We start from the raw sequence: 26,507 nt of genomic DNA, 5'->3' as shown, positions 1-26,507 counted from the left end.
GGACTGCGGGCCGCCGGCCCTCCGACCCGGGGCGGGAATCATCCGGCAGGACCCCTCAGCTCCGGGCTGGAGGCACCTGAGGTGTCAGTAAACTGAGGTTTTTTCCCTTTTTCTTTTCCTTCTCCCTCCCTCCCTCCCTTTCTTCCTCCCTTCTTTCCTTCTTTTTTTCCTCCTTTCTCTTCCCTTTCATTTTTTTTGGGGGGGAGGGGTAGGAGGTTGGTGGGAAGGGTTGTCTCTCTCACCGGAGAACCCTGCTCACTGTTTGAGTCCTGACCCGTTGGCCTCCCGGCACAGCTCTAGGGCTGGGGAGGACGCAGGGTCCGGCCTTCATTGTACGGAAAAGGAAACTGAGGCACAGAGAGCGAGGGGTTTGTTTCAGGGGCGGGTTGGCCACAGGCTGCTGCCGGAGTTCCGTGTGAGACTGTGGGGCGCAGTGTGAAAATGCGTGGAAGTGAGTGTCTGGATAGATGTGAGTGCGTGTGTGAGAGGCTGTGTGGGATGTGTGTGGATAGTGCATGTGTGAATGTTGTGTGTGTGTGTGTGTGTGTGTGTGTGTGTTGGGGGGCCGGGCGGCTGCTGTCATTCTAAACCTCCCCTCAGCAGCGGCCCAGGACCGAGGGCACAAGAGGCCTTTTCCCCGGGCCAAGATCCCAAAGTCCCTGACGCAACTGGGACCACATTGGGCCAGTCAGCAGAAAGGCCTGTTTGTCAGCCTGAGGGGGAGGGGAGCCGGGCCCCCAGTGCCAGGAGGGGAGGCCTGCCAAGGGGGCCACAGTGGGGCAGGTCCCATTCCTGGAGATCTTTCCAGCTTTTCCCTTTCATTTCTTCTCTTGGGTGTGTGTGTGTGTGTGTGTGGGGGGAGTGTGTGTGTGTGTGTGTGTGTGGGGGGGGAGTGTGTGTGTGTGTGTGTGTGTGTGTGTGTGTGTGTGTGTGTGTGAGAGTGTGTGAGTGCTCAGGAGCCTCTGTCCCCTCTCTGGGCCTGGCTGACCCTCCTGAGCAGGAGCCTGGGCCGGCCTCAGAGAACCCCGGGGTGGAGCAGACCATGAGCTTCCCCTGTGGAGGCCGAGGCCGGGCAGGAAGGGGGCAGCCGCTGTCCTGAGCCCCGGTCTGGGCACTGGGTCATCCTGGCAGAGAGGCTGTCTGCCTGGGACCCAAGCTGCCAGGGACCTCGGGTCAGGGGCCAGAGGTCGCCAGCAATCAGCAAACATTTACTGAGAGCCTGGGAGCCTTTTCCCAAACGGAGAGTATCCTCCCCCCTCCATCCTTGACCATCCCCCTCTCTGCCCATTGACATCCCACTCAAGGGGCCATCTTGGAGACCCCATGAGCCTTTCCAGATCTCCCCACCCCCTCCCTTCATGGACTCCTGGGGTATCTGGAGGGTCCTTGGGAAGCCATCTAGCCATGGTGGGGTGACAGGGGAGGCTAGCCTTGCTTCTCTATTCACCTCAGGGTTGTGAAACCCAACAGCCTCCTCCCCTCCCTTCCTCCTCTCTAGATTAAACCTCCTTCCTCTGAGCTGCCCAGGACTTTGTGAGAGCCTCTCCTGGCCCTTAGCTCCTGCTCTCCCTTCTCTAACCACACAGGGGTCCTAGAGTGGCCATTGAGGGTAGTGGGGGCAAGCAGGTGCAAATGTCAGAGTTTAACCCCTGGGTGCTGAGTTTGCAGGAAACAGACTTGGGCAAATCTCTTGGCCCCAGTATCTCATTTTGAAAAATGACTAATGCTACTCATTTTTATTAGGAAAAATTTATCATATGCATATAGCATGTAAATAGGGTCTGAGCTTGGTAGCCCCCTCTCCCCATTGGTATTGGTGTGTTGGCTTCCAGAGGGAGGATGAATTTTCTTCAGGGATCTAGGGCTAACCCTAGGGAACTTTGGGGGGGGTGTTTTGTCTCTGTCTTTTCCTTCCTTTCCCTCTCTCTCTCTCTCTTTGTCCCTTTTCCCCTACTTCCTTCCTTCCCTTTCTCCCTCCATTCCTTTCTCCCTTCTCTCTTTTTCTTTCTTCCTCTCTCCTTTTCTCCCTCTATCTCTGTCTCTTTCTCTCTCCCCCACCTCTGTCTCTCTGTCTTTCTCCCTCTGTCCCTGCCTCTATCTCTGTCTTTCTTGAATTTTCTCTCATTTGTTCCCTTCTGATTCCTAATATTTAATTAATAATTAGGCCTCAATATCAGTTTTTGCCATTTAATCAGTTAGCTGTTAAAAAGGGACATCTTCTGAGAAGAAATAGGAAGAACTACAGAGCAAAAAGGAGCATGCTTTCCTCTTGCCCTTGGTCTTTGGGGAAGTTGGTCATTATTGTTCCTCATTTGGCCTCTTTGGGGTTTTCTTGGCAGAGGGGTTTGCCATTTCCTTCTCCAGCTCATTTGGCAGATGAGGAAACTGAGGTAAACAGGGTGCAGTCCCTTGCTTAGGGTCACTCAGCTAGGAAGTGTCTGAAATTGTATTTGAACTCAGCTCTTCCCAGTGGGCCTGCACCTTATTAGCTGCCTCTGGGAGGGTGGGCACAAATGCAAAGTGCCAGCATAAAGCTCAATTGGTGAGAGCCAAAAGAAGAGCTACTCCACAGCTTGAGGGCTGCTGGGTGAATCCAGTGCCCTGGATTGGTCAGATGGATGCTCCTGGGGCTGCCTGGGGTGGGGATGAGGGGCCAGGCTGGGCTGTGTAGTTAGACAGACTCAGGCTCCCATCTCTGGTGGTCCCTTCAAAGCTCACAGGGACATTCTGTCTCTGACACTCATTCACCTAATGTTAGGGAAGAATGCATTCAGCAAGGACAGGAGAAATAAAAATGGCAGGTCTTCAACTTCATGGTAATCGGGTGGGCCAGGGGCTCTCTTACCTGGAAACTTTTGGCATTTCTTTCTCCTCTGGGCTAAGAGAGAGAAATAGGGATGGAATGAAAGTGTTAGACTAGGTAGCTTTCCAAGAATCCCTCCCCAGTCCCCCTGTGATAAATCATTTTATCCATGACATTTTCTTTAAAATGAGATTCCTTGTACCCATTCCTTTGATTTTAACCCATTTCTCTTCCTATCTAGAGGTGGTGGTAAACTTCTGTCCCAATCCACCCATTTTACTGATAAAGAGACTGAGAACCAGTAAGATTAAATGATTTACTTATGTTCTCTGTCCAGGGCCAGTTTCCCCCTTACCCCTATTTCTAGGAGTGCCATCTCCTCCTTTCTCCCAGCCATGAGAAAGGTCTGATGGACCTGACCCAGAGAACCAGGGTTCTGGTCTCCCAACTCAGATCTCCTGGTCTTCCTGAGTGCCCCAGCCACCTCAGCTTCTGCAGCAGCTGTCCCACCCCATCTGCTATCACTGTCAGAAGCTGGAGTCACTTGAGAGTCATAAGACACTGAGGGTTAGAGACAGGGCTGTTTTTTGCAGGTATAGGTGAAATAGGTAACTTTTTGGGTGCTAAGAAGGCCTCTTATCTGCTCTCCCCACAGCCCCAACAAAAAGGTTTAAATTTGAAAAATTTCCCCCGCCCAATCTAGACTGCCCTCCAAGTCTGAGGCTTAAAAGGTATATTTAAAATATTACATATTACCAAGAGTCTACATTTCATGCATTTCACTTCTAGGTTTTATTATCTTTTTCTTTCTTTCTTTCTTTCTTTCTTTCTTTCTTTCTTTCTTTCTTTCTTTCTTTCTTTCTTTCTTTCTTTCTTTCTTTCTTTCTTTCTTTCTTTCTTTCTTTCTTTCTTTCTTTCTTTCTTTCTTTCTTTCTTTCTTTCTTTCTTTCTTTCTTTCTTTCTTTCTTTCTTTCTTTCTTTCTTTCTTTCTTTCTTTCTTTTTCTTAGGAATATTCCATAATTTCAAGTGGCAATAATCCTACCACTTTTGACATTCCAAGGCCCAAATTAGAGGTTTTGTGGCACTTTAGGATCTCAAAAAATCCACTTTATCCGTAACAGTCTCTGAATCTCCTGTCAGCTTTATTTCTTTTTATCAAATGGGCAAGTGGGTGAATTTACTCCGTCTACATTCAGTACAGTTCATCCTAGTCCAAAAGTTCTTAGTCATTTGTAAAATCAGCCTGTTGCTACTGGATAGGGAAATGGTTTTCTTATCTTCTTTTTCTTTATTCTTAGGGATATTCCATAACTTAATGCTAATAACCCTACCACTTTTGTGTATTCCAAAACCCAAATTAGTGTTTTGTGGCTAAACTGATGGGACATTAGGATCTCAAAGATCCACCCTATCCCCAACAGTCTCTGAATTTTTACTGTCAGCTTTATTTCTTTTTATCAAATGGGCAGGTGGGTGCATTTACTCCATCTACATTCAATATGAGTCATCCTAGTCCAATAGTTCTTAGTCATTTGTAGAGTCAGCCTCTTGCCACTGATGGAGGAACTGGATGGAGAAATGGGGATGGTAGACAGGGCTAAGCAGTTGTTATGGACTGGCTCAGAAGGGATGGAGTCACTCCCTCAGTCCCCTCAGTCTGGGCTGGAGATTTTTCTCGCCTCGGTTCTGGCCGGCCTTGAGGATGGTGGCTGAAGATGTTTCTCTGCTTTCTCGCTGCTGTGGTTCAGAGCTCCCCAGATGGCCGACTTAGGTTGGCAGGATGGTGGAAGTTCAAGTTGTGTAAGGCAGTGCCCAGAGCGGTCTCCATCCTGCCTCAGAGAGCCAAAGAGAGCTGATAAACTAGACTCTGCCAGTCCCTGAAGCCCATGATGGATGAGGAAGATGGGGAGGAAATCCCTAAGCTGGGATGGAGGGAAAGAAGAGGAAGGCTGCACACAGGAGGTGGTCTGAGCAATGGCGACAGGGGGATTCCATTGCCCCTCTAGGGGACTCGCCCATTCTCCTCTTTCTCTTGCTTGGGGTGACATACTAGTGATTTGGACAGAGTGTTGGTTCAGGGGGATCCTGGCCTAGGAGGCAGTGCCCTGTTATGTACCCTCAAAGTGGGGGCCTTACGTTTTTGATTTAGGACTCACCTGATCTCTCCTTCCAAGCTCAGTATTCCCCTGTTGACCCACCAGCCTGGGGATATAAGAGGATAGCCCAAGGGGACACTTGGGTCTGCCTGGCCCAGGACTCTGCCAGGGAGAGTGGGTCAAGGGCACCTTACCTGCTCTAGATCAGTGGTGTTCAGCTAGAGCTGGCCCCTGGGGCACACTGGATCTGTCAGAGGGAAAGGAAGGATGAGGATTCTGGGAAGGGACTATAAGTATGCAGTGCATGAAGGAATATGGGGAACTGCAGAGGGGAGCTGGGGGGCTGGAAAGGCAGGGCAGATGCCCTCAGAACTTCTGACAGAGCCCCTGAACCGAATTAACCGCTGCTGTGACCCGGAATAACTTTTCTTAAATTAAGTTATATGGCTGACAGCGATAATCCACACCCAGTGCACTTGGCCCTTTGCCCAGGACATGTGCGGAACGACATTTCAATTCAACGAACATTTATTGAGTGAGAGAGACAACATTGCACAGTGGGAAAAACGCTGGGCTTGGAACTGGAGGCTCAAGTTAGGATCCCAGGGCAGGGTACTTAATGTCCTATGGGATCCTGGATAAGATACTCAAGCTCCTGAGTTGGATGACCTCTCTGAGATCTGTGAGCTGGGCATCCTCTCGGGGAGCAGCAGGGGGACGTGAGGAGGTGGGGTGCAAACATGAACAGGGCCGAGTCTTCCCTTAGGGGCCCTGCAATGTAAGGAAGGCCCTGCAATGTAAGGAAGGCCCTGCAATGTAAGGAAGGGCCCTGTAATGTAAGGAAGGGCCTGTAATGTAAGGAAGGGCCTTGTAATGTAAGGAAGGCCCTATAATGTAAGGAAGGGCCTGTAATGTAAGGAAGGGCCCTGCAATGTAAGGAAGGGCCTGTAATGTAAGGAAGGGCCCTGTAATGTAGGGAAGGAGTGAAGACATGTTCTCAGATAACCATATCCATTTGTAAAGATGGGGCTTTTGAGCTTTGACACTTCCAGGAGGCAAGAACCCTTCTGACTGAATCCTCCAATTAGAATGAAGCAAACAGGGCCTGATCTGACCGGAGTTAGGGTGTGAGAGCTGCAGTCTGGCCTGAAGCAGTTTCTAATGCAGGGAGATATGTGGAGGGTCTAGACTGGAGAGATCAGAACCAAGAAAGGAGAGTTGTTGCCGAAAAGGAGGAGATGGAGGAGACCCGGCAGCTTTATAGACATTTGGAGATGAGGACACAGGTACCCCCAGTGTGCATCCGGCCCTGGGGTGAGGGATGGAGAAGTACCCCAGGGGGGTAGTCTGCCTGTTATTGGGCATTCTCCTACATTTAGGTGCAAAAGAGTTAGTAAAGAAGCTCTGATTAATGAGGTTGAATCCAGATGTGCTCCTAGCAGCACATCTGCTTGCCTTCTGTACTAGAAGGATTATAGGGATGCAGATTTCAAGCTGGAAGGCCGTCCTGTCTGACTCTCCCATTTTACAGATGAGGAAAGCTGAGGCTCAGAAAGGTTATGTTATTTGTTCAAGGTCACAGGGGAATATCACCCAATAGGTCCTGTGATATTAATCCAGTTTTAGAAGGTGACCAAGGAGCAAATCCTGCTCTGCTCACGTGTGTGTGTGTGTGTGTGTGTGTGTGTGTGTGTGTGTGTGTATGTGTGTCATTGCTCAGGAGCCTCTGTCCCCTCCCTGGGCCTGGGCCTGGGCCTGGCTGACCCTCCTGAGCAGGAGCCTGGGCTGGCCTCAGGGTCCGGAGCCAGGAGAACTCCAGGGTGGATGCAGACCATGAGCTTCCCCTGTGGAGGCCGAGGCCGGGCAGGAAGGGGGCAGCTGCTGTCCTGAGCCCCGATCTGGGCACTTGATCATCCTGGCAGAGAGGTTGTCTGCCTGGGGCCCAAGCTGCCAGGGACCTTGGGTCAGGGGCCAGAGGTCGCCAGCAATCAGCAAACATTTACTGAGAGCCTGGGAGCCTTTTCCCAAACTGAGAGTGTCTTCCCTCCTCCATCCCTGACCATCCTCCTCTCTGCTTACTGATATCCCACTCAAGGGGCCATCTTGGAGACCCCATGAGCCTTTCCAGATCTCCCCACCCCCTCCCTTCATGGACTCCTGGGTGTATCTGGAGGGTCCTTGGGAAGCCATCTAGCCATGGAGGGATGGGAGGGGAGGCTAGCCTTGCTTCTCTATTCACCTCAGGGTTGTGAAACCCAACTCAGCCTCCTCCCCTCCCTTCCTCCTCTCTAGATTGAACCTCCTTCCTCTGAGCTGCCGAGGACTTGGTGAGTGCCTCTCCTGGTCCCTTAGCTCCTGCTCTCCCTTCTTGAGTTATATGTCCAGAGGGCTTAGAGTTTGCTGTTCGGTTGTTTTCAGTCCTGACAAATGCTTTGCAATCCCATTTGGGGTTTTCTTGGCAAAGATGCCAGTTTGGTTTGTGTTTTCCTTCTTCGGCTCATTTTATAGATGGGGAAATTGAGGCAGACAGGGCAAAGTGACTTGGCCAGGGTCCCACAGCTCGTCCTTAAGTCCCGACTCCAGGCCCAGCCCCCACTGCAGCACCCAGCTGCTTACAGAACACTTAGATGGTGTATGTGATGGGAGCATCTTGTAGCAAGTAGGCAGTGGAATCTGGAGCTCGGAGTTCCTACACTCGAGTCCAGTGTCCGTTCTACCTTTGTCCTTCACCTGGGCTCTGCACCTCACCTTTAAATGACCGGCTCAAACTAGGTGACCTTTGGCTCTTTCCTTTGCTATACCAGTGATCCTATCTGTAGCTTGTCCCACAGATCTTAGTGCATTGTTAAGCTAGTAAAGCTTATAAATCTACTGAAGCTTAAAACTGCATGAAGACTTTTGAGATACCCTGTGTACACATAGATCAGCGTCTATATCCATTCCTATATCTGTTACCTCCATCTACATCCATACCTGTATCTATATCTAAATATAATTTATATCAATATCACCCTATAGCTATATTCATATTCATATCTATAATCTATATCTTTAATTATATCAATATCACTCTATCTTATCTATATCTAAAGCTATAATTTATATTTATGGCAATATCTATATCTACATTCATATCGATAACTGATACTCTATATATCTATATATCTATATACTTATAACAATATCTCACCATCTCTATCCACATCTATAATTATAATCTTTATATACTTATAACTATACCACTACCTACAACTATATCTGTATTCCTATTTTTATATCTGTATCTTTATTTCAATATCACTATCTACATTCATATCTATAACCGATACATATGTCTATAATCTATAGCTGTATATATCAATATCACTATATCTATATTCCAAGTGACTCTGTGGTACAAGGGATAGCGCATTGGGCTTCTATGTCTATATGTTATCTAGATATACAATTTATGTCTATATCTTTATTTCTATCAATGTTATTATATATCTATGTTCATATCTGTCTTCATACCCATATGGGATCCATATGTCCAATTATAAATATCCATATCTCTAACTTATATCTGAATCTTTATTTCAATATCACAATCTTTATCCATTTCTGTATCTGTAGCTGTTAGCTATATCTATAATGCACATCTGTATCTTTATATCAATATCACTATCTATATTCATAACTATCTTTAGTCTTTATATCTACAACTACATCTCTCTGTGGTATACTGTATCTCTATCTCTATCGACACCATAATCTCGATTTAATTTTTATCTCTCTTCCTGTCCCTCTATCTCGTTTATATCTATATCTTTATACATACATAAATATTGTCTATATCTTCACACATACATACACATTCCCCTTTTTGTTACCCCTAAAGGCTGGCACAAGCAGGTGCCCAGTTGGTGTTTTCTGAATGGAAGTGAGTAACAGAGCAGGCAAAAAGCCAATGAAGAGTCACTAATGGCTAAGGTTTGAGGCTTATGGGAAGCTGGATGAGGTCGTGCCTGAAATCGGAAGGGCAGTCACTGGACAGTGGACACGTCCCCAGGACCCTGGCTCTCCCAACTGCTACTCTGGGGGACCATGGGCTGGCCTCAGGGTATTCTGTGAAATCATCAGGCTGCTTTGGGTGGTCTCTCAAGGTCCTCTCAAGCTTTAAAGCTTAAAAGGACAGCCCAGCTGTCCTAGGAGAAAATTCTCCTAGGGGGGAGAGCTCCCTAGAGGGGAGCCGTGTTTTCTCCTTTTTCTTTTATTGATTTTCCCAGTGAAAACCCTTTTATAGATGGTGTTTTATAGATGGTATCTTCTTTCCAAACAGGTTATTCTCCACCCATTCCTTTCACCAGACCCAGCCTGTATCTAGAACTAGGAGTAGTTTCGGAGGCTGTCGAGTTCAAAGCCTCATTCTACAGAAGAAACTACTAATAAATGATTAATTGATTAGACCTACAGTAAATGATCAGAAGAAATGACCAGTAAAGTCCCACAGGCCATGAGCTCCAGAAGTAAGATTTGAATAGTGGACTGTTGACTCCACAGCCCATGTTCTTTCCCCTGTACCCGCCCACCACTGAGTTCCTGCTAATGCCTGCTTCTCTGGGAGCATCATCTCATTCCCTCTCCTAGAATCCATGAAACATCAAGTGGTCCTGAAGCAGAGAGCTGGTCTGCTGCCCTTTCTGATGGCCTCAGCTACCCAGCCTCTGTAGAACCTGTCCTGCCTCATCTGCCTCCACTGTTTGAGGGGGTATGCCCTGAGCTGGAAGCAGTAGGGTCGGGCCTCCAGGTGATCATAGATGAACCAGGCAGGTGATTGCGGGTATGAGGAAGGTCCATTCATCTTTCCACTCTCCCTAAATCATTTTGTTTCACTAAGTATAAAGTTGACTTTATTGATAATGTGGAACATAGGAGTCTATGCATCTTCCCCCTACTCCAAGAGAGCCAGGAGTCAGGGGGTGACATTAAGGAAGGCGTAACTGAAGGCCTGAGGTGTATGTAATCTTGGTCTCCAGGTGCCAACTCCGTGGATTCTGTTGGTTCCTTTGCTCTGCCTCTGGGATGTGGCTGCAACAGCAGTTGCTGGCCCCAATCATGGGAGAAGAGTGGAAGACTCTCCTCCCCAAATGGTTTTTGATTTGAAATTATCCTCTCACCCAGCTGCCCTCCAAGACGGATCAGTTACTTTTGTTTAAGACATAATACATCAATATTTCTCTTGGATGCATTATTTCCTCAAGGTTGGTCATTCTGCCATCAATATAGAGCCGTCAGCTTTAATATTCATCACCCCTAGGCCTGGAGTCAGGCTCCCGACTCTATCAACTCCAGTTTCAGAAACTTACTAGCTATGTGAGTCTGGGGTAGTCATTAAAGCCTGTTTGCCTCAGTTTCCCCATCTGTAAAATGAGTTGGAGAAGGGAGTGGCAAATCACTCCCGTGTCTTTGCTAAGAAAACCCCAAACGGAGTCATGAAGACCATGACTGAACAACAATAGTAAAACCCTCTGGTTGCTGTGGAGACAGCATCTCTGGACTGAGCTAGGTCATCCGTAGCAGCTTCACTGGCTGTAGAGTCCAGTGATGGAAAAGCTGGTAGGATTTTAAAATCAGGTGCCATGTTTTAGGGAGGATATTAAAAAGCTGGAGAGTATCTAGAAGAGAGCAGCTAGGATGGTCAAGGGCTTTAGGTTTATGCCAGTGGTCCTCAAACTTTTTAAATAGGGGCCAGTTCACTGTCCCTCAGACTGCTGGGGGGCTGGACTATGGTAAAAACAAAAACTCACACTCTGTCTCCGCCCCTGAGCCCATTTGCCATAACCCGGGGGGCCGCATCTGGCCCGCGGGCCGTAGTTTGAGAACCCCTGGTTTATGCAATATAAGAATTGGTTCAAATGTGAGGAACTAGAGAATATTTAGCCTAGGGAAGAGAAGACTGGGGGAAGTGGAGAGGAAGGCGTGGGTTCTGTCTTAGAAGATTTAAAAGGGTCTCACAAGGAAAAGGAAATAGTCCTGTACTGCCCGGCCCTAGATAATAGAACCAAGATCAGTGAGCAGAAGTAGAAAAAAGGAATATTCTAGCTTGAAATAAAGAAAATACCTGCTACCAATGAAAGCTCTCTAGAAGTGGAAGGGGCTGTGTTTTCCGGGAGGTTAAGGCGCTGTCCCAGCCATTGCCTTGAGCTGCAGAGACAAGGCTTGTTTAGCAGTTGGTCCACAGGGTGTTACTGGCAATGGGTGGTGGGGAAGTCTAATGCGTTATTTGAAAACTTGAGATTTTTCCATGTCTGTCCATGAGCTACTGAAGTTTTTCTTGGCCTTCTCCAGCTTGGAGCAATAACGCAAAGAGGCAAGTGATCCTCTGGGGATCAAGGTGGATCTATATGCCCATGAGCCTGTGACCCTTAGATCACAGGCCCATCTTGTGTTTGTACATATTTTGAACTGACGCATAAACATGTTGTTTCCACAATTAAAAAGCAGATACAATTGGGAGGTATCAAGCATTAATCCATTAAGGAGCTTTAATATTTGAGTGCTGGAATTATTATTATTATTATTCAGTGCCTTTTTAATAGCTTTTGATCCATGGAACTTTTAAGAAAATGAGCATTTTGATAACTTTCAATGCTTCCATTGTAATGCATCTGATTTTATGTGTTTTAAAACATGATTCTGTGAAGGGGCGTGCATAAGCTTTACCAGACTGCCCAAAGGGGCATGAAAGGTGAAGAACTCATGGTTTGCCTTGTCGTCCTTCCCACGGGATGGTCAACTGGGGTGAAAGAAGAAGGGAAATAATTTGAGGGTCTTTCTTGAGATGGCGAGGGTTAGGTGGGGGTGCTGAAAAGGGAGGTGAGGGAGCATCGAAGTCAGACTTGGCAACTTCTCGTTCACCTTTATTGTCTCCCCCACAAAAGCCTTCATTTCTTCCTTCTCCAGTAAGCTCACTTGGCTCTACCTTTTGAAGACTAGACCATGACCCGGGATGAAGGGCTGCCAGACTCACACTCTGCCCAGGGGTTCTATGAGAAGTATGAACCTAAGGAGATCCTGGGGAGGTAAGGTCCCTTTCCTCCAGACCCTTCCCCTAAACCTCCTTGACAGTTCAGGCCTTTTTTCCATGGATGATCTCCCTCTGTGTCTCTCTATCTGTCTCTTTCTCTCTGTCTCTGTGTCTGTCTCTTTTTTTGTCTCTGTGTCTCTCCCTCTCTTTCGGTCTCTGTCTCTGCTTCTCTCTGTGTCTCTGTCTCTCTATCTCTGTCTCTGTATCTCTGTCTGTCTCTGTGTCTTTGTCTCTCTCTTTGAATCCAGCCACCACTGGTCCTTTTTCCCCTTTTTGGAACCCTTCAAAATGGGGTCTGGACCTCATGTACCAAGGCAAACAAAAGACCAGCTCAGATGTTCCTCTGCCTTCCCAAGTTCTCTGCCCATTTGAACCCAGTCTTATACAAAGGAAAGGGCTGGTTTCCAGTCCCAAAGGGCAATGGATTGTGAATTAGGAGCCCTGGGTTTGTGGTCTCCTGAGAACACCAACCTTGGAGTCAGAGGGCCTAGATTCAGGTGTGTCCTACTTGGGTGACCCCGGGCCACCGTTTCCATCACCTCCACCAGACTCAGTGTCCTCGTGATTGAAACGAGAGGCTGCCACTGGGTAGCACGAGGCTCCTTTCAGCTCTGACTTTAGTCTCAACTCTGCCATGGGATCTTAGATGAAATTTATGCCCATTCTGGAGTTCGCTTTTCTCACCTGGAAAACCAGACCTTCTTTTTGGTGGGATCTGACCCCCTCCCTCAAACTGTTGGAGGCGCCCGCCCCCTCCCCACATAAGCCTGCCTTCCCAGGGGCGTGAGCAGCGTGGTTCGACGCTGCATCCACAAGGCCACCAGGAAGGAGTACGCCGTGAAGATTATCGATATCACCGCTGGCAACCTGAACCCCCAGGAGATTCAGGAGCTGCGGGAAGCCACCATCAAGGAGATCGACATCTTGCGCAAGGTCTCCGGGCACCCCAACGTCAGTGAGTCCCCCCTCCCTCAGCTGCCATTCTCTGACCGGGGAAGGGGTGGGCTGGGGCAAGAACCAAGGGCTGGGGTTGGGATGAGTGACGTGAGAGGGAGAGACCCTAGGCTGTTACCCCCAAGATGGAGAGATGGGACATTTTCTTTTGCCTGAAATAGCCACTGAGGCAGCCAAGCTGTCTTCCTGGGCTCTGAGACACTCCCTGGGGAAGAAGGCTAAGCTTGCTCTTCTCCCATCTCTCAGTCCCAGCCTTCCTCAAACCTTCTTCCCTTTCCTCCAAGTACAAGGCTGCAGGGGAGGGGGAGGGATGGGGAGTGTGGAGGAAGTTAGGCAAAGTTACTGGCCAGCTGCCTGGAAAGCATACAAATGAGCACCTCTGCCTGTAACCCCCCAGCCTGCCCGCCACCCCCCTTCAGCCAGTAGCAGCTCCCCTTACCGCCGACCCTCCACATCTGACCTTTCCAGGGCCCTGCCCCAGCCCCCCTCCCTGCATCCTCCCCCCAAACCACATCTTCTCTGCAGCCTGAAGCTAGCCGGTCATTTCCATTACAGTCCAGCTGAAGGATACTTATGAGACCAACACTTTCTTCTTCCTGGTGTTTGATCTGTGAGTACCTGGCCCCCCTAGCCAGCCATTCTCCCAGGCAAGGGAGGGAAGCCTTAGGGTTAGACACTCCTGATTTCTATTGGAGAGAGCCCTCCCATTCATTCCCCAAGACCCTTCCATTCCTGATTTCTACGGAGAGCCCTCCTGTGCTATTCCCATGATGCAGCATATGCAGGGAAATGAGTTTTGGATATGGGTTCTGAAAATATATCTCTTCAATCTGGCATTTTGCTTCTAGAACTTCAGTTTCATCTTCTGTAAAATGGGAACAATAATAGTTGTATTATGGACTTCACAGGGGTAAGAAAATGAATGCTATATATATATATATACATATATATATATATATATACATATATATAAATAAAATTAATTATATATTGATATATACAATATATATTATATAATATATAATTAATAATATGTCAATATAAATAATTAATATATATTATAGCTTAATGGTGTAAAAATAGGAACTCTAATTGTGGCTCACCCAAGGACATCTCATTCAATTTTAACCTCACAAGATTTAGCATTGGAAGGCATCTTAGAGGGTGGAGGACGATGGATCTCAGCTAGTCCAAACTTCCTATTTTACAGTGGGGGAAACTGAGACTGAGAGAGGATCACTGATTTGCTGAAGCTTTTGAATAGCATGGTCCAGACAGATAAGATCCATGTCATGGAGTCAAATGTTCTCTGTTCTAGATGTCTGAAGACTCACTAAGGGTGTGATCCTGAACAAGTCACCTTGACTCTTTAGTTCTCACTTTCCTTAGCTATAAGGGATTTTATGTTCTCTAAGGTCTCTAAATCAAGGATTCTTACAATCTGCAAACAGAAGATTTCCAGGGAAGGAGGACTTCTCAGTTCTTCCCATAGTTCTGTGATTACCATCTGGAAATTCCTCCTTCAAAAAGATATAGTATATATAATTCCTCCTTCAAAGAGATATTTATATATATATATATATATATATATATAATATAATATTATATATATATATCATGTAGTATAGGTTTGCTTTGATTTAAGAAAATGCTATGTGTAAAAACATGTATTTCCAGAAATTATGATTTACATCTTTAAAAAAATTTTTTTTAAATAAAAAAATTAGTAATATTTTTATTTTTTCTGAAGATACTTTTCAACATTCATCCTTGCAGACCTTGTGTTCCAAATTTTTCTTCCTCTCCCCTCCAACAAAGCTAGCAAGCAGTCCTATATAGGTTAAACATGTGCAATTCTTCTAAATATATTTCCACATTCGTATGACTTAACATCTTAATTTTATGAGAAGATTCACCGAAGGAGACCTAGCCCTTTCCCAGAGGAGGCACAAGACAAGGCGTGCTTCTATAGCTCTTGGGATGAACCCCTAAAATACCTCTCCCCAGTCAGCTAACTTCAGCATTTGCCTTTCCTGTCTGTGTGAGCCTGGCCAAGTAGCAGCATCTGAGCAAATCACTGATTTCTGGACTCATTTTCCCCATGTGTAAACTAGAAATATAATAATATCCACTGCACCTTCCTGTTAGGGTTGTTGTGAAACTCAAAGCATCTAAGGCCCTTGGAAGAACTTAAAGCATAATGGAAATAGTGATTATCAGTTTGATGATGAGGATGATCAATGCTTGGAGGGATTCAGCACTTAGAGGTTTCCAGCTCCCAAATCCCTGACTTTATTATCCCTCTAATAACTGCCCATCCCCTCCTTTGTTGCCACAGGAGTCCCCGTCCCTTTATGGGAGTGCAAATGTGCGATATGCAGGGAATTAGGCCTGAGATTGTAATTCAGAGCGGCTCCATGATCTGGGAGTGGTGATGGGGACAATAATCCAGAGAACATGAGCTGGCTCTATCCCCTTGTGCATTTTTATTTTTTACACCAGGGAGAAACTCCTCGCTTTCTCTGGCTAGGATTAGCTGCAGCTGTCCTGGGTTCTTCCTGGTATCACAGCTGCTGAGTAGGCAGCAAGGGAAGGAGTAAGGAAGGGGAGGAGGGAAGACGGAGTTGTAATGACCTTCAGCAAGAGTTGTTTAAATGGCTATTTTTATAAACCCCATGAGACTGGAAGGGTGGAAGGGCAAGATAAGGGTAAGGAAAAAAAAAAAGGTGAAATCTGGTATCAAATCCCAGAGCCTGATTTGCTGAGAAGGTGCTGATGTTTACCACCATCCTGTCCCAAAAGCCCCCAGGGCCCAGAGTCTGGCTCATATGCCCCAAGTTCTCAACTCTGAGTACCTTGTCTCATCACCAGGGATACTTGACCCCTCCATTGGACTTCTTCCTTCTCATTTCCTCCCTCTCTTTTTTCCTTCCTCCCATCTCAACCTTTCTCAAGTCAGTCAACAAGCATTTAGTAGGCACTTATTGTTTAAAACATTGGGCATTAAAATAACCCCCAAAAGTCCTTGCTTTCAAGGAGCTCCCATTCTAATGGAAAGGGAACCGGAAAACAATTAGATACCGATAATATATAGTCAGGATTGATTGCTGATATCTCAGGGGGAAGGGTCTAGCATCAAAGAGGATAGGGAAAGGCTTCTCCTTTTCCCTTTTTCTAAAACCTGAGCCTCTGGACCCATGTGAGCTGACAGCTTCCCCTTTTTCTGGGGCTTTATGCTGGTCGATTGCCGTGGAGATACAGGGAAACAAAAGGGTATGAGGAGGATGCGGTAGAATTGGGGGAGAGTGTCTTGTGCATTAATTCAGTCCCCCTTTCTCTTCTCCCTCTGTCTGTAGGATGAAGAGAGGTGAACTCTTTGATTACCTCACCGAGATGGTCACCTTGAGTGAGAAGGAAACCAGGTGAGGGGAGTGGATCACTAGACACTTTTTACCTCTGTTCCCTCCTCTGGTAGGCCTCGTGATTGTTATTTCTTCAAGGGACTTAGTGATTTGTGACTCTGAGATTGAAACATCCCAAATCTCATGACTCTGTGCTCCTTCTCCGATAATTGCTTCTCCCTCTTTGGCTGCAGCGAGAGTCCATCTGCTTTTTGGGGGGATGTTGAAGTTGGAGGGTGAACTTTCTGGAGGCTGAAGTTTGGAGGGTGTTCGGTGGCTGTTGGAGGAGAAAGATTGGGATCTTATTTCATTTATTTATTTTTATTTTTTTAGGATTGGGGTTTTAATGAGAGGAGCTACATGGCTGGGTGGTAGTAGTAGTGAGAACGGCCATCTGGTCTTCCACCCTCTAAGGCAGTGGTCCTCAAACTTTTTAAATAGGGGGCCAGTTCACTGTCCCTCAGACTGTTGGAGCGCCTCACACTCTGTCTCCGCCCCTCAGCCCATTTGCCATAACCCGGTGGGCCACATAAACGTCCTCAGTGGGCCGCATCTGGCCCGCGGGCCGTAGTTTGAGAACCCCTAATCTAGGGACAAGAGTCTCTGGTTTGGGGGAATTTGCTGGGTCAGGCGGGTCCTGTCTCTGCACGAGGAAACGTGGGCAGGACGTACGACTAGGAGAGGAATGTGAACTCTTGCTTCTTTCCTATGTGATGGTTCTAAGGTTGCAGGTGCTTGGGGCTTGGTTCAGAAGTTCATGGACCTCCCTGCAGAAGACTGGTTGAAGTTGAAGGGTCAGGGCTCCTTTCCTCCCCTCTCCTTTCTATCTTCCTTACTTCCTTCCCTCCCTCCCCACCAGGAAGATCATGAGGGCCCTCCTGGAGGTGATCTGCTACCTGCACAAGATGGACATTGTACACCGCGACCTGAAGCCGGAAAACATCCTCCTGGATGATGATATGAATATCAAACTCACCGACTTTGGATTCTCCTGCCAGCTGGACCCTGGAGAGAAGCTCCGAGGTGGGGCAGCCGGGACCTTCTTCCTATTCTCTGTCCTGCTTACTGTGCTCACTCAGTGCTTTTCTCTCCTGGAGGGATGACTAGTGTTTGGGTCAAGACTAGCAAGTCTCTTGTTCCAGCTGTTTTGTTCTGTAGTTTTCTCTCTTTCTCTTCTTTCCTTCTTCTCCTCCTTCCTTTTCCTTCTCCCTCTTTCTCTTCCACCTTTTCCTTGTCCTTTTCTCTCCCTCCCAGGATGAGCTCTTCCTTAATGTTCTGCTTCTCTCTGTTCCTGCCAGAGGTATGTGGGACTCCCAGCTACCTGGCCCCTGAAATCCTCGAGTGTTCCATGAACGACAGCCACCCTGGCTACGGGAAGGAAGTGGACATGTGAGTTGTGGATCAGGAAAGGGGGAGGGGGCAGCTAGTGGATGGAGCATCAGCCCTGAATTCAGGAGGACCCGAGTTTGGGTCTGGTGACTTAACACTTCCTAGCTGTGTGACCCTGGGCAAGTCACTTAACCCCAGCCTCGGGGGGGGGGGGGGAAAGGAAAGGGGGAGGGACCAGTAGTGAGGGTGGTCACAAGTCAGAGAGCAGAAGGGCACAGTGATTAACGTGTAAGGGGTGAGAGAGTGGAAAGAATAGGGATGTAGGAAAATCAACAATAACAGGATCTACAACAATGGAGGGGAAAATGAAAAGGGAGCAGGATTCAAGGTGATGCGAGAAGCAATGACCAATCTTGACTTCAGAGAATTGGTGAGGAAGCAGGCCTTCCTCTTATTAGAGAGGTGGGGGGCTGCAGGTGTAGAGTGCAGCATACACCACCAGCCCTGGCCAGCGTGTCTTCTTGGTTTGCTTAACTTTCCTTCTGTATTGCAAGGAAAGGTTCTGTTAGTGGAAGTGGGGGTGGGGTGTGTGTGTGAGAGAGAGACAAAAGACAGAGAGGCACAGAGAGACAGACAGACAGACAGACAGACACACCCAGATTAGGAAGTGAGAGAATTGTAAATAAAACACATTTTAAAGAAACATTGAGCTGTACAACCCCAAGTGCCAGAGTCTGGAGTCTTCCTAGCACAGTCTCTGCCCTTCCCCTCTGTCCCCAGGTGGAGCACAGGTGTGATTATGTACACCCTCCTGGCCGGCTCACCCCCTTTCTGGCACCGAAAGCAGATGCTGATGTTGAGAATGATCATGAGTGGCAACTACCAGTTCGGCTCTCCGGAGTGGGATGATCGATCAGACACTGTAAAGGATCTTGTAAGTGCTGAGTTCTCCTTAAGCTTTTTGGATGGAGCTGAGGAGGGGAGAGAATCAGTGTGAGGCCGTGGAAGTTAGTCCTAGTATTGTTACTTAGATGTGTGACCTTTGGCTGGTCACTTCTGTGCCTCAGTTTCTTCCTCTGTCAAATGAGGGAGATGGACTAGTTAATCTCTAAGGTTCCATATGGTTCTATAATAAATTTCTGCCATTTGAAAAACTTCTATAATTATCTACTTATTTACTTCTCTCTCTATCTCTCTGTCTCTCTCTGTCTCTGTCTCTGTATCTTTCTTTCTCTCTCTCTCTCTCTCTCTCTCTCTCTCTCTCTCTCTCTCTCTCTCTCTCTCTCTCTGCCTGTTTCTGTCTCATTCTGTCTTTCCCCTTTCTGTTTCTGTTTCTATGTCTGTCTCTCTTTCTGTCTTTTTCTCTTTCTATCTCTGTCTTTCTCCATCTCTGTCTCTGTCTCTCTCTTACTCTTGTATAGGCACATCACATGTACCTGTGTCCCTGTCTCTTTTCTGTCTACCTTTTCCTTCAGCCCCTCTTTCTAGACCTATTTTACACAACCCCTCAAGCCCCCTTTTCCAGCCTACTGGCTGCTCCCCATATATGGGTAGCATCTCACCCCACCTCATCTCTGTGCCTTTTTATAGAATCAGGGGTCTAGACACCAGAGGCCCCTCAGGAACCATTTAGTGCCCTCCCATATGCTTTCAGGACAGTGAGACTCGGTGACGTGATTTTCTAGAGGTCGCAGAGGTAGTAGGCCCGTTCACAGAATTCGAACCTTGGCCCTGTGACTCCAAAAGGAGCATTCTCTCCACTGTCCCGGGGTGCCGATTCTTCTGTATGTTTTGTACTGCCTTTTTCGTGCATACACTGTGTCTACTTTGCCATGGGAGGGCAAAGGCTCAAGGGTTTTGGTCTTTATAATCCCAAAATAACACCTTGTACATAGTTGGTGTTTCAGTGTTCATGGAAGGAGGGTAGGAAGAAAGGAGAGAAGGGAGAGGAAGATGAGATTCTATCCTGAGACAGAGAACAGCTGGAAGTGTGGGAAGGAAGGACTCCGTAGGGTCCCCTATTTTCCCAATACCGAGTTCCCTCTGGTAAAACCAGCACTTATACTGGGCCTGGGCGGTCGGGGCTGCCCTGCAGTGCTGCTGAGGGGACCCTCTGCTTCTTCCAGATCTCCCGACTCCTGGTCCTGAGCCCAGAGAAACGATACACAGCTGAGGAAGCCCTGGATCACCCCTTTTTCCAGCAGTATGTGGTCCAGGAAGTCCGTCACTTCAGCCCCAGGGGCAAGTTCAAGGTAAAGGCTTTCTGGCTCCATATCCCCTCCACAGTCCTTGCTCCCACTCATCCATCTGTTCTGGGCCTCCTCTCATCTCAGTCTAGCCTGAGTCCATCCGGCCTCAGAGGAGGGCCCAGAAATCTCTGGGCTGCTCTCTGTCTGATTTCTACCTGAAGGCCTGGTTCCCTTGGGATGATTCCCCTATTTCTAATCCTGACGGGAGGTGGGGGGGGGTAAACTGACCTCCCACTCAGTCAGCCGCTGGTTCTTCTGAAGAAAGGATAGATATCAGAGAAGGAGCTTCGCTCAGATTCAGGCTGCCTTAGACAGCTTCTGAAACCCATTCTGATTTTTGAGAACTTTGTTTCTGGCCTCAGTTTTATAGCTTTTTCATATGGAAAATGGGCATAAAACTACTTAACATTCCCTACTTCATTGGGTTATTGGTAGGAAAATATTTTGCAAATCTTTTTTCCCTGCCGAGGCAATTGGGGTTAAGTGACTTGCTCAGGGTCACACAGTCAGGAAGTGCTAAGTGTCTGAGACTAGATTTGAACTCAGGTCCTCCTGACTTTAGGCTGGTGATCTATCCATTGTACCACCTAGCCACCCCAATACTTTGCAACTCTTAAAGCAATACAGAAATAGGGATGGGCAGTAGGGATTGGACCTATTATTTCATCAGCATGAGGGTGTCCCTTCCTCGATGTAGGCTGGATGGAACTGTTCTGGACAGAGAACCGGGCAAACTTAAGTGGCTTGTCCAGAGTCTCTGATGTAGGGAGATTTCCCTGGGGACAAGGCGAAGGCGCTACCCTTGGGGTCCCCCGCCGTGTCCTTCTTCCCCTTCCGCAGGTGATCGCCTTGACCGTGCTCGCCTCTGTCCGAATCTACTACCAGTATCGGCGCATGAAGCCGGTGACCCGAGAGATTGTCCTCCGAGACCCGTACGCCCTGCGGCCCCTGAGGAAGCTCATCGACGCCTGCGCCTTCCGTATCTACGGCCACTGGGTGAAGAAGGGCCAGCAGCAGAACCGGGCCGCGCTCTTTGAGAACACGCCCAAGGCCGTGCTCCTCTCCCTGGCTGATGAGGAGGGCTTCTGAGCGCCCTGGCCCCAGCCCTGCCCGCCACTGGCTGAGTGACTGCCCAGGAGCTCTCAGGGTGCCGGGGAGGCAGAGGACTGGGGCAGAGCCTAGAGCCAGCCCAAGGTTCCATTTGTTCAGAGAGGAGCCCGTTAGCTGAAGGGCCCTGGCTCTGACCCCTTCCCTGGGGAGGAACAGGGCATTTCCCTCCTACCAACTAGGGCTCAATCTACAGGACCCAGCTGGAGGGCAAGGGGGAGTCAAGTTGGAAGGGAGGGCTTTGCCTTTTTGCTCAGGTCTCTCTGAATGATACTTCCTGAGCAGCCTAGGCCCCTCAACTTCTGCCCACCTCTACCCCATCCCCCCAGTTCTGTCAGACAGCCAGAAGTAAGACGTGCTCTGGATTAGGGGTCTGGAAAGCCAGTGTTTAGTCTAGATTTGGATACTGACAAATCTTGTACCCTGGGCCAATCAGAACCATAGCTTTGTTTAACAGTGAAAGAATGGGTGGTACAAGGTCGGAGCTTCCCAACCTGGGTTCCACAGAGCCCCGGGGGTTTGAGCCGATGACACTTTTCCCCTTCTCAAATATGATCTGCTGAGCTAAAATATGAAATTTGTGCCTGAAATATAAAATGACATATCATAACTACTAATTGCTCTTTTTTTTTTTTTTTTTTTTTTTTTTTGTACAAAGAAGCTTCATTTAATCTATTTTGCTCTAAAATGTTACTGACTCTTCCCCCTTTATTCTCAGGGACTATTCCAGAATCTCAGGTCTTATTATGTCCACACACTGTATTATTTTGGGGATTTGACAATGAATTTCAAGGCTTACATGAATAGTTTGTAGCTAAATTAGCTTGAGAAATTACGTGCCCTGGGGTCCCGAGGTTCGTATTATTTCCAGCAGTTCGGGGTTCTTGGTGATGAGCTCTGTGGCAATAGGCAGGTGGGTGTATTTGCTGCAGCTGGAGTCAGGACTGAGGCTTGGGTCCTTTGACTTCAGCCAAACAGCTCTTGCCACGGTGGAACTGAGTGGGAGGTGCTGGTGACGTGATAGTTGGGATGGAAAAGGGGGAAGTGGCGGGTGGGGGGTTGTGGGTAGTCAGGGTCCATCTGTCCTTTGGAGCTGAGGCTGTGTTAGTTCCGAGTCCTGGTAGACCAGAAGGACAGAGGCTAGGGGCCTCACAGCTTCTCCCGTCTGGCTGACATGAGGGTAGAGCCTCCAATTGTTTAAGACAGTATAGAGTACAGCCACGAGTCAGGACCTGGGATAGCGCTTCCATTCAAATCCTTGGCCTTCAAGCACTTCGAAGCTGAGAAAGGGAGGCAGGGAAAGAAACTTCCTGTCTTCATGGAGCTTTACCATCTTCTTGTCATGGTAGTTTTGACAATGATCAGCTTTTCCTTTCTGTGAACCTCAGTTTCCTTTTTTGTAAAATGGTAACGAACTAGATCATTTCTGCATTTCCTTCCACCTTGAACATTCTATGATTCATGAGAACCAGGGCTTGATCAGGAATGGAACAGACTAGAGAGGACTCTGATATAGTCCCTCATCCCTTCATGCTTACACCATCACAACAGAACTTAGTGGTCTCTTCGCCTCAAGTCTCTCCCTTCTCCATTCTGTCCTCCATTTAGCCATCAAATTGATTTTCCTAAAGCCCCAGAAAGATGTCATCCATCTTCCTAATCAGTAAAAAGCAATGGCCTCAGGATCAAAGATAAACTATTCTATTTGACTTACAAAGCCCTTTCTAACCTGCCTCTTCCTTACAGCTAATATTCCCCATATACAACATTTTGTGACTCAGTGACACCGATCTCTGCTGTTTCTCTCTCATGAGACTCCATCTTCTGACTATGAACATTTTCCTGACTGTCTTCCTTGCCCAAATTTTCTCCATCTTCATCTCCACTTTCCTGGTTTTCTTTAAGTCTTAGTTAAAATTCCATCTTCTGCATGAAGCCCTTTCTGGTCCCTCTTATTGCTAATGCCTTCCTTCTGCTGGTTATCCGAAATTTGTCCTGTGAGGAATATCCCACAAGTCCTTTGTCAACGTTAAGCTGTAATAGCTTAAAACCAAGTTAAGGCTTTTGGGACACTCTATATAAAACACTTTCTTTTTAATTGCTGGTTTGCATATTAGTTTCCAAATTAAACTGTGAGTTCCTTGGGATTAAGGACTGACTTTTGACTTTCTTTGAATCCCCACCACATATTAGGCACTTAATAAATGCTAGGTGACTGACTGAGGGAGATCTGAGTTTGAAGATGACTCCCAGTACTTACTAGGAGTATGGTCATGGGTAAAAGTCCCTCACTGTTCTGCATCTTGGACCCCTCTAAAATGGGACTGATGATGGTACTTGTGATTCCTGCCCTGCTAAGGTTGGTGAATGGCTTATAGGAGGCCATCTGGTCTAGTGCCTTTCTAAGACCTCTGACCCCTGAAGTCTTTGAAGTCAAAACTATTTTCACAATAATATTAAGATGCTATTTGTCTATTAAAATACTCCTTCCTTGCTGACTACATATCTTCAAGAGGCCAGACTTTCTTTGTATACTTCAATCAAAACCACATAGCACAATTTTTTCGCTATTACAGTGAGATTGAATGCAGAGCCATTTAAGAGAATCCAGCTGCCCTCTATTAAGGCAGACATTCAGGAAATTTGCAAAAAAAAATTGGGGAAAGCAATACCACTTTTCTCACTAGGATTTTTTGTTTGTTTTGTTTTGGAAAGTCCAATTTTTCAAAAAAAAAAAACACTATGTAATGTTAACATATAATGGATTCATAGTTTTTTTTTTTTTTTTTAACATGGATTAATAAACATTTGAAACACTTATCAGTTTTGATTTCTAGTCCAGTGGTATCAATAGATATAATCCCCCAAACCAAAAACTCTTTGAAGCCCTCCATTATTTTAAGAGTGTAAAGGGATCCCGAGACCCCAGCTGCTGTTCTAGTGGAATTCTCTCAGAGCAAAGATGAGAGAACGAGGATTTAGAGGATTTTAGTGACTTGCTCAAGATCTCCTGGGAAGAAACATCAGAGCCAGCATTTGAACTCAAGTTCACGTCCTTTCCACCCTCCCAGACTATTGATGAAAGCCAACGGCCCTTGCAGGTCTCCAAGCAGTATTATATAAATACTCCTTCTTCTTAGACTGCCTATGTTGAAGTGAGACCACAGAACTGAAGGGAATACTCCTCAGCTGTTGCATTTTAAAAGCCTCTGGCTATTTATGTATCATCACAGGACCCATGGGGGGACTCTCCAGGCAGGATGATAAAACTAAATGACTGAAAGCCTTCACCAGGCTGCCAAACAATATTTCATGGCCCCGGGAGGCAGCTCTGTGCCTTTATGAAGACAGTATTTACCCAAAGTAAATGTCTCATAAATAATCAAGTGGATTCTTGAATATTTCAGCATCATTGTTCCTCACTTAGGTTCTGAGAGCCTCATCATGTGAGTCACAGCTTCCAACCACACCTGGCCACTGAGCTCCCAGACCTGCAGAAAAGATCACAGATGTCGCCTAACACATCTTCCTCTATATTTTGGGGACCATTGGTTTCTCTCATAGATCTAAAGATTCTAGAATTTAGAGCTGTAGATTATAGATCGAAAAGATACTCTAAGGGTCATCTGACCCGGACTCATTTCACAAATGAGGAAATGGAGACTTAGGTGATATGAACCCAGATCCCCCTGGGTCAAATCCAAAATCCTTTCCGTTATATCAAGTGATAAAGACAGGAGTTTCAAAGAGGAACAGTTAGCTTGATGGCAGGGGAAAAAAAAATCCCATCTTCCTAAAAATCAGAGTTGTTCAAAAGTGGAATAAGCGTCTTTAGAAGGTGGTGATTTCCACCTCTAGATGTCATCAAGTAGAGACTGACCAAGCACTTTTCTCGTGGGCGTTAGATGGCCACTTTAGACCTAATTCAAAAATTCTGTGATTCTTTGCTTCTATAAGTAGTTGAAATGGGGTTGGAACCTATATCCCTTTTCTCCAAGATTACCTTCCATATACACTGGGTATATTTTGTAGGCCCGTGACTGTTTGCTTCTATTTATCTCCTTGATTAGAATTTGAGCTCTTGGAAGAGAGCATTTTTTTTTTTTTTTTGGCAAGCCCAATTGGGTTTAAATGACTCGCTCAGGGTCACATGATAATAAGTGTCAAGTGTTTGAGGTCAAATTTGAACTCCTGACTCCAGGATTGGTGCTATACCCACTGTGCTCCCTAGCTGCCCCAAGGACTATTTTGGGAGGATCTTCCTTTCTCTAACACAGCCTACAGAGTAAATGTTCATTGATTGAGCGATATTCTCTGCCTTGAAGTATAGTGTCCTTGCCATTTCATCATATTGTTATTGGAAGAAGCCTGGCTGATGATGGGTAAACCATTTCTATCCTCTGGAACTTGGAGATCCTCATGGTTGAGGAAACAACATCTTGACAGATTTGATGTCTTGGGACAGCCAAGCTTTCAGGTCTCCCATAGGGATTATAGTTGTTGGGCCAACAGGGTGACTCTCATCCTCCAGCATTCTAATGGGCTTTGATTTGTTTGCCAATCACAAATGAGAGGTACCATGGGGTAGAAGAAAGAACACTTAGGAACCAGAAAACCTAGATTCAGATTCTAGCTCCTATTTACTACCCTTATGACAGTAGGAAAGTAACTTTCTTCCTTGGGCCTCAGTTTCCTTATCTGTAAAGTGGGAATAATAATTGTCAACTGACCTGTGAAAGACAGGTTGCACAATGAAAGATAATTATGGGGAGACACAAATAAAAGTTTAATTGATTGCAGAGTGTGGAAAATGGCACCTGCAAATGGCCATACTGCCTCTTTCCTCCTTCCTTCTTCCCCCCATCAAGAAAGAGGCTTTAATACTATTGAGGCTAGGGTCACTTATAGTTCTCTAAGAACCTAATATCTCATTATCTCATTAGCACTTAGTAAGAACCTAACAACTTATATACCTGAAAAAAGCCAGCCCATGACACAATTGTTCTTAGATCTTGAGATAGTTGTGGTTAGCATTTCTCAGGACAGTAAGATGTTCTTTAGTCCCCTGAGCACCATCACTGTCTCAGGTTTCTGAAGGTCATGGCCATCCTGTGGGGTACAGAACCAAAGTCCTGTGATGGGAAATAGTGCAGGCCCTGTTAGTGACAAGGAACTGGGGTTGTGAATAGGTGATGGATGCCTTGGGAAATAAGGGGAGCTAAGTCCCTCAATGAATACCTGGTGCTGGTCCAGGCAAGACACTTTGCCAGAGGGTGATATCATTCCAGAATTTTAATTACTGTGCTGCCATGTTCAGGACAAAGCTTGCTGGCTGGACCTTAGCTCCGGGAAACAGGGCATCCAAACCATTTTGCTATAATGAAAGGAGAGGACTGGTAGATTCTGAAAGTCGCTCAGTGTATCTAGTGTGAGGATGTTCCTAGACTTGTTCACTCTTGAATTTCTTCTTGAACATTTGACAAATAGTAGAGAAGCTG

At 46.8% G+C, this 26,507-nt stretch overlaps 1 protein-coding gene across 6 annotated transcripts in view; it reads left to right on the top strand.

The window, feature by feature from the left end:
- PHKG1 (phosphorylase kinase catalytic subunit gamma 1) overlaps nucleotides 1-21,620 on the top strand; it is a 27,454-nt gene extending 5,834 nt beyond the window's left edge. For 5 of the 6 annotated variants that reach the window (XM_074263998.1, XM_074263994.1, XM_074264000.1 and 2 more), the window contains exons 2-10: nucleotides 11,846-11,964; nucleotides 12,749-12,924; nucleotides 13,479-13,533; nucleotides 16,280-16,345; nucleotides 17,184-17,347; nucleotides 17,623-17,713; nucleotides 18,434-18,587; nucleotides 19,780-19,905; nucleotides 20,743-21,620. In XM_074263998.1, the coding sequence (XP_074120099.1) occupies nucleotides 11,882-11,964; nucleotides 12,749-12,924; nucleotides 13,479-13,533; nucleotides 16,280-16,345; nucleotides 17,184-17,347; nucleotides 17,623-17,713; nucleotides 18,434-18,587; nucleotides 19,780-19,905; nucleotides 20,743-20,991 (1,164 nt within the window). In that variant the 5' untranslated portion in view covers nucleotides 11,846-11,881 and the 3' untranslated portion in view covers nucleotides 20,992-21,620. Of the gene's footprint in view, nucleotides 1-7,192; nucleotides 7,228-11,845; nucleotides 11,965-12,748; nucleotides 12,925-13,478; nucleotides 13,534-16,279; nucleotides 16,346-17,183; nucleotides 17,348-17,622; nucleotides 17,714-18,433; nucleotides 18,588-19,779; nucleotides 19,906-20,742 lie in introns of all 6 variants that reach the window. The other variant, XM_074263999.1, reaches the window with a different exon arrangement.
- The last annotated feature ends 4,887 nt before the right edge of the window (nucleotides 21,621-26,507 follow it).

Source organism: Sminthopsis crassicaudata, chromosome 4 (genome assembly GCF_048593235.1).
Source record: "Sminthopsis crassicaudata isolate SCR6 chromosome 4, ASM4859323v1, whole genome shotgun sequence".
In the NCBI taxonomy this organism is placed as follows: domain Eukaryota; kingdom Metazoa; phylum Chordata; class Mammalia; order Dasyuromorphia; family Dasyuridae; genus Sminthopsis; species Sminthopsis crassicaudata.
The sequence above is the reverse complement of the archived record's forward strand: the minus strand, read 5'-3'. Positions and strand labels throughout refer to the sequence as shown.